The sequence below is a fragment of the Gymnogyps californianus genome, chromosome 1, assembly GCF_018139145.2.
Source record: "Gymnogyps californianus isolate 813 chromosome 1, ASM1813914v2, whole genome shotgun sequence".
Lineage (NCBI taxonomy): Eukaryota > Metazoa > Chordata > Aves > Accipitriformes > Cathartidae > Gymnogyps > Gymnogyps californianus.
Genome location: NC_059471.1, coordinates 67,299,024 through 67,311,102, shown reverse-complemented (window position 1 = coordinate 67,311,102; position 12,079 = coordinate 67,299,024). Strand labels below are relative to the sequence as shown.

The window sequence follows — 12,079 nt, the reverse complement described above, 5'->3', positions numbered from 1 at the left end:
TTTCTAGGTCCACAAATAATTACTTCTTTTCTTTTTAAACTGTGAGCTTTTTTTTTTTCCCCCTTGGGGGGGGTGTCATTTAGAAAGGTGTATTTGCTACTATAATACATCTAATTAAATATATGATGTGAGAATCTATGTGAAAAAGTCTTCAAGGATTTATTTAGTAGAGAAATCATTATACTTGGACTGGGTAGGGATGAGAAGAAGCTAGCTGAATTTTCATTCTGTTGGTGCCACGGCTCTCATTAAACCATCTCATTCCGTTGCCTTGCCACCTTCTGTGCACCCCCTGTCACCCAAAAGTTGTTGAGATTTGATCTGGACTCTCAGCTGATGCATTCCCTTGGCCTACGAGTTCTGAGTTATTGTGCCCTGTGGTTCAAGTGTGTTGTGGTATGAGATTTAGATGCTTTCCTCCAATCTGCTGTACTTCGTGCTCTCCTGGTTGTTACAGATGTCTGTCTGTTCAGGTCACTTACCAGCATGTCTGAATTTTTATTTAAAATATTAACATCTGTGGCCAACCTGGGATAGTTGTTTGGCTTGGCTATACTCAGTACTTTGGAGGAAACCCTTACTCACCAGCTAGGTAGGAAACCCCTAGGTAAGCTAGGGACATGCTGCTTCTGTTTTGCTATTCTGTTTCTTATAGTTGAATACCCACCACACCCCCCTGGGGTGCCTTATTTCCGTCTCTCTGTCATAAGTTCTTCAAAGCTTCTGGTTTTAGTCTCTTCCTCTCTTACCTTTTTACTTACTTCATGATCAGATCCCTGCCAGTAGGCTCAAAAGCTTTTTCTTTGGGTGATTTCTTGGTAACTTTTGCCCTGCCAAGTATCACACTCTGTCTTTGGGATGATTTTCAGTCATTTCAAAACCAGCTGCTTCATTTTGTCTTCCTTCTTGTCATATGGTTATCAGTCCATCTAATAGTTGTAGATGCTTGTGGCCCCTGCTGGCTGGCAGAGGGGAAAAGTCAGGACATGCTCATGCAGCTTATTTTGTTTGCTTATGGGCTCATGCACGTATACAGTGACATGCAGGCCCTGCCTGAAAGGAGGGATTGTGCTGTGTGCGGGCAGCTCCTTCCTGGGAGCAGCTTCAACTTGGACAGGCCTCAAGTCAGAGATTGTTGCAGTTTGCTTTCCATAAGCTCTGCATATCCCATATAGCACACTGCGCATCTTCTTGAGACCGACCTATGTTTCCAAGCAAAGAAAAACAACATGGGAGATTTTTGTGTCACTGGCTGGCTTCGTTATGTAGCCATAGCAGCTTTTCTGTGTCTGACTACCATGCTGCCTTTTGGTCTTTGGTCTTCTTTCTTTCCTTCCTTATCTGCCTGTACAGACAGTATCTCATTGCTTCCATTTAATATTGCCGTAGGCCACAGTCAGCTCAGCTAAAGATGTTGTCTAGGCTCTAATCGTTTGCTGCATATTGTAATTGTTTTGTGCTTCACTCCTCTTGCATTCCTCACCATGCTGCTTTAACACAAATGCTTCTGCAACTGCCTTGATATGTTGACCCATTCCTTGGCTTCCTGCCATACTACATGAAATTCAAATTTCTTCACTTTCCCTGCAAGAACCAATATAGTACTCTCACTAAGCAAATTTATGCTTTCCTGATTGTACCTCTTTTGTGTTGCTATTCCCTTATAATTTTTACATACTTCTTGCTTTGCTGCAACTTGTATTTGGGTCTTCTGTCTCTGAAAATCAATCTGTGCTAGAAATAACTCCTTCTCCTTACCCTTTCTCTTTACTCTCCTGTTGTTTAGCTGTCGCTCCCTGTTAATAACTGGGGTTGCAAGTCCAAGACCGAGGCAGGAGGAAATAATGATGTCAGTGCCAGTAATAGTCACTAAATCAGTGCAGTTCAAAATTTCAGCAAGCTTGTGTCTTTGTTCAAGGCCTCAGGGCACTGTCACAGAAGATAATTTAACCATTTTTTATATTAACCTAACTAAAAACTTTTCTGAAGTGGCTTTTAGAAAGCTTGCAACTCTTCTGTAATTGACTCATAAACTGGCTTAACTGCTAATGGATTAACTCCTTGTCCTGTGAGAACAGGATGGCTGACACCCACTTTTTAGTCTGTTCTCTTTATTTAGTACAGAGTACAGATGGTACTATGTAAATGTGTGGTTTTAAAAGTCTTTCTAGAGCTGATATTGGGAAGCAAATTGGATGTTTTGAACTGTAGCATGGAGGACAGCTCCCATATTAATAGCAGAAAAAAGTCCATGTGATTTTTAAACTGTTAAGAAATGTTTAGACGTTGACTGACATGAGAAAATTTTGCAGTTTATTTGAAGTGACAGTGGTTTTAGGGATGCGTATGTATTGACAGTATTTCTTCCTTACATTTAATGAAACAGTTTTTTGCATTGTCTGTAGTTTTACTGTAATATCTCTAATATTATTTGGTTTAGATTGGGGAAGCAGGGGTTGTGCTCATTAGCTTTCATTTGTTTTCTGTATATTACTAGTTGGCTTTGTATGAATATTTCTTCCTGGTTTGCTATAAAGTATCTTCAGTAAATACCTGGGAAAGAAATTGTTGCTTGAACCCCAACATTAACAGTCAATTCCTCTTCCTCTGCTCTGTCTGAAGGAAATCACCATTAACAGCCTTGTGTTAACAAGAATTGTGCGTGCGTGACAGAAATGTTGCACATACAGAGCTTTCCAGTTAAGACCAAAAGCTAATCTGGATGTGGCATGAGGCTGCCAAAACTGTTGTAGGTCAGCTCAGGGAGGAACCTGTGTTCAGGATCACATGAGTTTAAGAACATGTTTAAATGTTCTGCTGGACTGCAACTATTCTGAACTCAACTGGGCATGGGGAAGAAAAGGCAGTACTTATATGGGGTTGCAGCTGTAATCTCAGAGTTTCAAGGTTTCTGTTGTGCTTTTGGTGTGGAGGCTTTGGAGGGTATTTTAAAGAGAAAAATCAAAATAGTTGCCGGCACAGCCTATTCCTCTGATCTGCATAAGCTCTATCCAGATTTCAGAAGCTGAAATGGGGGTGGTTTTGAGTGTATAATGTACCTTGTATGTAAATGTTTCAGAGCCAATGCATCAAATGCTGTACAGCCTTTATTTTAAGGGAATACACATTGAGTGAAATGCTGGTCCCAGGTAGAGTTGTGCCATTTGTTTGAATGGGGCAGGATTTAATTTAGTGCCACAGATCTTTGTGGCAAAGTGAATTGTCACATGAAGGGGAGGGGGAAGTAGCTCCAGTTAAGCATTAATCCTCTCAGAGGTTAAGGGGATGGCAAGGGTTTTCTTGTTTGTAAGCCAGAACATGTTTGTTCACCAAAAAAAAAACCCCAAAGGAGGAGGGTATCATCCAAGGAGGACAGGGTACTGCTGGAGTTCCTAAAGGAGAGTGCTTTTCCTGGAGGGGCAGTAACAGAGATGGAAGGATAGACTGGAGAGCAGCAGTGTGGCTGAGGATTGGATAAAGACTCTGGTTTCAGGTTTCCTGGAGAGATGAAAAAATGTAGTGGGGAAATGGCTTGAAAAATCATGATGATAAAGCAAGCACTGATGTATCTTGTTCAGCATGGTTATATCTACTTGGACATTGTTCCATCCTTTCCTTTCCTTGGTTCATTCTACCAGGCATGGTCAGTGGTCGCCAGACACTACACAGTGCTGTAACATTTTGTGTTTGAGTGGGATGTAAGATGAAGGTGAACCAGGGCACATCACTGTGGGCAGTTCCTAGTATATTAGAACTGCTTTCAGAGGAAACTGGTCTGTTCCCACTACAAAAAGCATGCAGGTGAGAAGAATAGTAGGAAATTTTGTTTTGGTACAAGTAGATCACTTCCAAAAGTCAAAGAGAAGGTACTTTTGAAATCTTCTTTTGCTAGAGTTCACTTACTGCGAGTGGGCATGATCCTTTGGCTTCAAATGTTCATCCAGAGGACAAGGGCTTGACTCAATACATGGATGCAGTATTGCTAGCCTCCTTATTCCTTGGAGACAGGGGCAAGGCAGAGTCAGAGTATGGATTTGTTGTCCCAAAAATCAGGATTCTTTTACCCGGTGTGCAAAAAAGCCTATTAACACACAGAGTCGAGATATTTGTTTATTTCATGTCTGGGCAGAGATGGGTGCTAGGTGGTAGCTCCACAAAGCTAGCACACCCAGTTAGCACATGGTAAAGCATTTTATACATTTCAAGCAACAGTTATCGGTACTTTTACAGTTTTGCTTAGTTACCCTCGTTCCTATTGGTTCTTGCAAGCCTCATCTCCGCTTAAAGTTGCAGCGTCCTCCTTTTTTACTGCGCATGTTCTGTGAGGAAGGGGTTTCTGTTGGTAGAGGGCTCTCCCTCCCCAAGGGTGCTTTTTCTATTATGTTAATTAGGATAGTTCACTCAAAGTTCAAGTAGCTCTTTGGTTGCCCTTGTGCTTATCTTGGTATTTCTTTACCTGGCTGACTTATGGGGTCATCTTGTTTCTCTTCTCAAGGTCATGCCTCGTTAACTAAGTAGTATCTTTTTGTTTTGTTTCTCGCATATCTCCAACAGTTTGGTAAAGAAATTTTGAGGAGATTGGGACATAATTATCTTAGTATTTTTGATGATGGAGGCAGAGTGTAGTTTAAAACCAGGATTGAGTAAATTGTGAAAATTTTTGCCTTATTCCAGAAGAAACAGGCCACTTGGTCAGCCTCTTGGCAAAAGAGAGTTGTGTGTTTATGTTAAATCCTGAACGAAGATCTGGTAGATTGCTTTGTGGAAGTGAAGAGGAAGTGGAAGGTTTGTCTGAAGGTGCACTAACAGCAGTTCAGATGTAACATTTGGTCAGACCAAAACCCAAGACACTATCTCTGAGTGTATCCAGTAGGAGATGAAGAATTATGAGAGCAGTCATACGGTGATACACTCTCCTGGCCTCCAGAAATTTTTGATTCAGGGAATTTCTGAGCTAGACGTAGCGCCTTTGTGCTTAGTAGTGGTGGATGCAGATACATCCAGGCAAAGCCCCTCTAAAACACATGAATCTGACTGGTTTAGCAAGGTCCTGGTCACATGCAGGCCAGAGGGAATAAGAAGGAGGCCTGGGAACAGTTCCTGCTTGCAGTGGAAGACCGAAGTCAGTTCACTGGTCTGAGAGCAGCTACCATATGCCAGCACAGATGTGAGGTTGGCCAAGGTACACATGGAAGTCTATCATGCAGTGTTACCTCAAAGTTCCTCTTAAACCACTGGAAATGAGTAAGGAGCTTGGATCGTGATGCAAGGCTGCACTGAAAGAAAAGGACATTCAAGAATGAACTGAATTTAGCAAGGAAAGGAGAAACGCCACTTCTTTACTATCAGACTAGACGAAAAGACTGGACTATTCTATTATGAAGTTAAAGATTAATAGACTATTTTATGTGCCCTGAGAAGCCCATTCACAAAGAGAGAGACTATTCAGAGGTGCTCCGTTACCCCTAGAAGTCAAGGTACTCGGGATAGTACATATGTTACAAGATGACTCTATAGTCAGTAGGAAAAAAGGGGGAGGGGAAGAGAGAGAGAGAGATCCAGAGAGACTTAAGAAAGTAAGTCGCATACCCAGAGCTGGGGAATGTACCTTACCAAACAAGTACTTAGCATAAGCCAAAGATGCATTGTTTTGATGACAGTTCTGACAAATCTGCCACAAAGTTTGCTTTTAAGTTGATACTTCTCTCTCTGGTCAGGCTTACCACAAAAAGTACTGAGTGTTCAAGTAATAATTAGATCACTAAAGCAAGCAAGGAGGAGGAAGTCTCTTGTCTTTGAAACGACACAGAGAAGAAACTGAGTACGGCCAAAAAATACACATATGGGATGGGACAAAGCCTCAAGATAAGGAAATGAAAGAGAGGTGGAACAAGTGGAGGCTGGAAATAGAAGATTAATAAGATACATCAGTAAACTTGCCAAGTGTTAAGATTGATCCCAGGAATTAGGCAATTGAAGCATGGATTTAAAGGAAGCAATTAAAATACACGGATTATGTACAGTCATAGAAAGCAAGATTGTGTAGGAAAAAAGATGTTTTTTCTGTTGAGGAATCACAGTGAGAAAACAGTCTGATTTTAGAAAAGAGAAAGGGAACGGTGTACTGTTCCCTGTCCTAGGTTGAAACTGGGGGAAGAACTGAGCCTGACTAGGTATACTGGAAGTGATTTAGTCTGGAAGAACAGTAAATACGGATACATGTTTTAAGAACAGCTATGTCCCTTCTGGTTTCTTTTGTCTGTGTCCGTTTTTGGGTTGGTTGTCCATTCTGGCACACAAGGATGCCGATGACACATGTGCATCCTGAACTAATCAGAAAGCCTATAATTTTTAAATAATTTTTGTGATTCCAAGGAAGGGGTGTGGAACGCCCACAGGCTTGGATCATCCTGATGTTGCTTGTCTGTGTTAAGCCTCAGTTTGCGTATGATTGTGTAGGGGCTGTCTTAGAGACTACAGCCTACAGCTCTTGGTTGGCAGCCCAGAGGCAGAGGGAATGCCTGTACTGTCAGAGGTGAGCTGCTTAGTCTTTGTTGAAAAATTCTCTCTCCCCCCCCCCCCCCCCTTTTCCCCCTGCCTCCCTCTCAACTTCTGTAATCATGTAATTTAACGGCAAGAGGTCATGCTCATGGTGTGTTTGGGTTTGAGGTTTTCTTTTACCCTCTGGGAATTTTCCATAGCTTATTTACTCTTGTGAAGGTTTGGTCATGAACCACATTGAAAACTGAAATGTCTTGTTCCTTGAAACCTGTTAATTTTATAAACCACAAGCAAAATATAGTGAGGCAGCTGCGTTGAGAGTTTTCCCATATGACCCAGCACTAACCTTGGCCCAACCCAGTCAGGCTAGCTGCAAGGGATGGCTTGCCCTGCCCCAGCTGGTCTTGAGACAGCTAATGATCAGAAACTACTAGTTGGACAGAAGAGATTCTAGCAGCCACCAGACATTTTTCTTCTGAGGCCTGATGAGTTGACTTGTAATTCTTGAATACTCTTGATTGCCTAGGCTTTTTTTATTATCCTAGTACATGTAGGTTAAATTAATTCTGCAGATGATCAGAGCAAAGGCATTTCATTTTTACTGGCTTTATTCACTGCTTCCCAGCGTGCCCTTCCACTGCACCCCCCCACCCCCCCGAGATTATGCCTTTGTTATACATTTCTTTTCATTTGTTTTTTCATCTAATCCAGATATGAACTGTCAGTCTTAATAATGTGATACCCATGTGGCAGAATTGAGGCTCCATTTTATTGTATCTCTGAGTAGCTGTCATTTTGTTCTAGCTCTTTTCCTGCTTGCCAGTTAAAGCCAGTATTTTGGTACCAGGTTGGGAGAGGAGGAGTGTTAATTTACCTAGCAACTTTCCCATGACTGAAGAAAATGGCTGTAATGAAAGCAGCTCTAGGATTACAGTTTCCTGCAGCTAATGAGGGTATACTAATGTGAGTCGACCAGAGCTGTGCCTTGTTGAATTTTATTGTCTCTCCCCACAATGCGTAGTAAGATGTAAGAACCAGAATGAGCCTCTCTCCAGACATAGCCTTCCTTCCTCAAAATCCTAAGTCTTCAATCTTTTGCCTGCTTTCTTCAACATCCTTAAACAATAACCGCTTTTAAATTACCTGAAAGACTTTGGATACAGTTTATGTCAGTGTCTGTTTCCTGTTTTCCCACATTTTGTTTCTTTCAAGGTTGTTTTTGCTTTTATTATTCCAACTGCACACAAAGAAATGTCTTACTCTTAAGTCTTCGTGACTGTATGAGAGCATCTGTGTATTTTGGGTTTTCTCTTTTGTTGTTGTTGTTTTGTTTTTGTTTTTTTTCCCCAGAGAACATGAAAATTACCCTACTGTGTTAAATGCCCCTCTAGTCTAGCCTAGTACTGTTTCTGATATTTGCTGGTGAGTGATACTTCAAATATGGTATGATTGCTCCAGTGTTACACCCTTCTCGATGAGCAATTTGGGCTTTCCTGAGCTGGAGGAGGCTTCTGGACCATTAAGCTTTAATAGCTGACTACAAACCTACACTCCATGAGTTCATGTAGTCCTGGTTTGAATCCATGTGTTCTTTTGGCCTCCACGACATCCCATGGCAGTAAGTTTTGCAATTTCATTATGCATTGTGTGGAAAAAGTACTTCCTCTTGTTTATTTTAAACCTACTGTCTGGTAATTTCATTATGTGCCCCTTAATTCTTATTTTGTGAGGAAATGTTCTTCGCACCATTCATGATTTTGTAGGCTGTTCATGAATGGATAACTTCTGTTTTCCAAGCTGGAGAGTACAAACGTGGGAGAGCCAGGAGCGATTAGAAGTCAACCTGTTGTTCTTCTCTATATATTTGGTAGAACATGCACAATTCTAGATGCAAGTGCCCAATGATTTACGCTGCTGTGTTCTCTCTGACCAGCTAATAATACTGTTTGTCTTTTTAACCATTGCTGATGGTTGATGTGATAACGACAGAGGGCTATCCACAAAAAACGTAAAAAATTCTTCTATGTGGCAATATTAGAATAGATCCTGTCATTGTATATGTGTATAGTTAGGGTATGCATATCTTTTTGTGTGGATAACTTCACACTTTCCATCATTCAAATTCATCTGTGATTTTATTGTGTAGTGATTTATAAACTCTGTATGTCCTCAAGTGTAGATCATGCTGTCTGGGATCACTTTCTGTTGTCTGCGTATTCTTGAAAGGACTGCTTTTATTAAAACAGGAATCCATACTCTCTCTCAACATGCTTTCTCTGTGTTTAAATTTCACATTTGGAAGCCAGTCATCAACAGTAGAAAATCGGCTGACTGCTATAAAGCTGTTGAGTTACTACTGCATTTTAAGGAACTTACAGGCTGCCTTAAGGAAGCAGTGGAAGGGGTGGGGGTTTGACACTGACACTTGGTGTACAGTTGTTCTGTTCAAACAGGAATATGTTCAAGCCACATCTGCTATCCTAGAAGAATTACTAGCAGTCATACTGTAGCTCATTGACAAGTATTTCTGCTGTGAATATAGTCATATTAATGTAAAGACCACTAGAAGGAAGGTGGTCTGTCCTTTACTCATAAGAAAATCAAGGTGGACCTGCCTCTTCATAAAGGCTTTCTGCTGGTACTTACAGGTTTTTCCTCCTGTACTTCTACCTACTCTGCCAGAAGGCTACAATGTAAAGTTCCCCATAAGTGTTCTTTCTATTCACATCTGCCCTTTTTAAATTTAGAAAGTAGCGTTTTCCTTGCAATTTTGAATACTTGTATTAGTATACATGCAAAAAAGCCTATTCTACACCTTCTCTGTAAGGTAGGCAGGGTGAATTTGGAGTAGGACTTGGTTGCTTGAAAACAGGCATATAGTCTATTTATGAGGCCTCTGAGAGGCGTGGAACTGTCTAATATGCATGTTCCGTGGGTACCTCCTGCCTTTCTGGAGCAGCAGCAAGGGACTGACGAAAAAACTGTTAAGTCATCTCAAGTGGCACTAGATGCATACGTTTAGACAACCAAAGAGCATATATTGTGTGTTGCTTGACGTTCAGGGTTACTGGAGCTTGCACCTTGCATTTCCAGCTGGTGCTGGGCTAGAATTTGGGGCTTGAATTTTGCTGTTTGCGTGGTAGCACTCTGCAATATCAGATACCTGCTAAACTAGGCATCTGGGAGGCTTCTAAATTCTGTCTGTGTGGAAGATAAACTTGTAGTGAAATAATAGAAGTCCAGAAATAAAAGCAGCACAGTGCCTATGCAATCCAAGTTTTCCCTAACTTTCTCTATGGTTTTGAGCTATGATTTCACTTGAGTATCCAGAATACGGAACATAATTCTCTTTTTGCGCTAGTGTTAGTGAATCAGCAATGAGAAACGGAGTCATCTAGATTAATAACTGAATGCTTTTCCATGCATCTAGGGGCTATGCAAATGAGAAGCTTGTGAGTGAGTGCATTATTGGGGGCTGTCTGTATTAAGCCAATTACTTAGCCTTTACTCTGGGGGATCATAGGTGTGAGAATCCAGCTATGAATGTAATATATCACTTCAGCTGCCTATGTGTGCCCCCTTAGTGTGATCCTCAATCTTCATGTACTTCTAGGACTGTGTGAACTTACCTAGATTGTACCACCTCTGGTACAAAAATGATTCCTGTATTGGTGCAGAATATTAAATTTTTTCTTCCCCTTATGCAGACTAATAGGTCTGTAGTTAAACTGTATTTGAAATCCACATCGTATGTTACCACATAACTTGCTTTGTGGATAAAACCGTGGAGGACTATCTGTTACTGAATTTTTTGCTATTGATTTTTTAAAATATTTTTTTTGTATCAAAATTGCTGTCACTGAAAGCAGTAAAATAGATATTACTTTTCTTGCTGATTTTGTGGCATCCAGAAGTTTGCAAGATATTTCACATTGCAAGTATAGTGCTACTCACCTGCCCAAAGAGCTTCAGAGTTTTTCTTCACTGAAATTTTCCAGTTATAATTGTGTAAATACATCAGCCCAACAGGCTTACCTGTCGGAAACAGAACTTGTTTCAGGAGGGAGAGTCCTGGCAACTGGCTTGTCTGCCTTTGTTTCCAATTGGTGCTGCATTCCTCAGTATGTTTTACCTTGTGAAACATGAAACATTTTTTCACTGTTTTTTGGGGTTGTGTTGGGTTTTTTTCTTTTTTTCCAAAGAGATGTTGAAATGAGAGTGTGAAAGTGCAGATTTCTCACCATGGCTTGCAGCGAAACCCAATTTGTTCCATTTTGTCCCTCCGATGTCTCTTTGACTACTTCAGTGCAGAGCTGCTGAATGTGTTTCTTCAGTTTTGCCATTTAAAAGTTTTATGGAAAAAGATGGCTGTGTCATACTGTCTCCTGGTCTGTAGTTAACTCACCTTTACAAATAAGACCATGCCAAATTTTGTCAAAAGCACTGAGGCCTTCATGAATGCGATTCTGCGAAATTACTTGACTACTGCTGGGATCTGTCTGTGTGGTTTTTTTAATCTTTTGTTACAGAAGTAAATTCTGGTTATTTTTTGGGGTGAATAAATTGTCACAGAATTTTAAAGCGCTGACAGCTCACATCTTGACAGCAGACTTATTTCATGAAACTTAAGTTGTTGTACTTGCATAATAAGAATCCTTCGAGTTAAGGTTTCTCTGTAATTTAACAGTATTTTTGTCCCTGTTAACATTAGTATTTAAGACCAAAATGTGCTTTCAAGTTTAGGTATAAATTAAAGGCTTGTGCTTAGTGACATTTTAATTTCCTAGTGTCAAGTATTATGAAAAGGGAACAGGATGAAAATGCATTACTTTTATTTTCACTCCAGTCTCTTCCCATTTCATTGATTTGTCTGCATTTTCTTCTTTTCTAGAGTTTTAGAGTGCCAAGGGCTGCCCATTGTGAACGGGCAATGTGATCCCTACGCCACCGTCACCTTAGCAGGACCCTCCAGGCAAGTATTGCACATACGAGAGCTTCCATTTTATGAGGATGGTTTGTATTTCCTTTGTCTATTAGAAATCTGCATTCTCAGATGGACAGATGGGAGTATTTAGACACCGCTAGAATATGTAAAGTGTTGGTGTGTGCATGTATGGACTACTGAATTATACTAGAGTAAGTAATTTGAGGCTTGTTTCAGTTTTGATTTATGTAAAGGTCTGAATAATCCCTGAATAATTTGAATATACTGGAGTATGTAATTTGTGGTTAGGCTTAATTTGTGCATCTTCTCACCTCACAGTTGGAGGCTAGTTTTTGAGCAAATTTATTGCCTAATTTTGGGCAGGGGCAGAAGAGAAAGCTGAATACATCAACATCTTGCAGAGTATGCACGTTTGTATGTGAATATTTAGAGTCTTTTCACTTTCAAGGTGTGGCAAATTAATGTGTATGTCGAAAGCCCTAGGTGGCTCAGTCCTATAATTTGATATATGTGGACATAATAGCATGGATAAAATTTGGAATGAGGTTTTAATAATAAGGTTCTGCATAATACTCTTCAGTTAAATTTGGGATTAAATTTTCCTGTTCTGTTATAGAAATTTCCTGTGCTGTT

At 40.5% G+C, this 12,079-nt stretch overlaps 1 protein-coding gene across 2 annotated transcripts in view; it reads left to right on the top strand.

Annotated features, from left to right (window-relative positions):
• Window positions 1-12,079, top strand: part of RASA3 (RAS p21 protein activator 3) — a 134,989-nt gene that overhangs the window by 89,054 nt on the left and 33,856 nt on the right. For both annotated transcript variants that reach the window (XM_050908376.1, XM_050908385.1), the window contains exon 6: window positions 11,393-11,473. In XM_050908376.1, coding sequence (XP_050764333.1) covers window positions 11,393-11,473 — 81 coding nt within the window. The remainder of the gene's footprint in view (window positions 1-11,392; window positions 11,474-12,079) is intronic.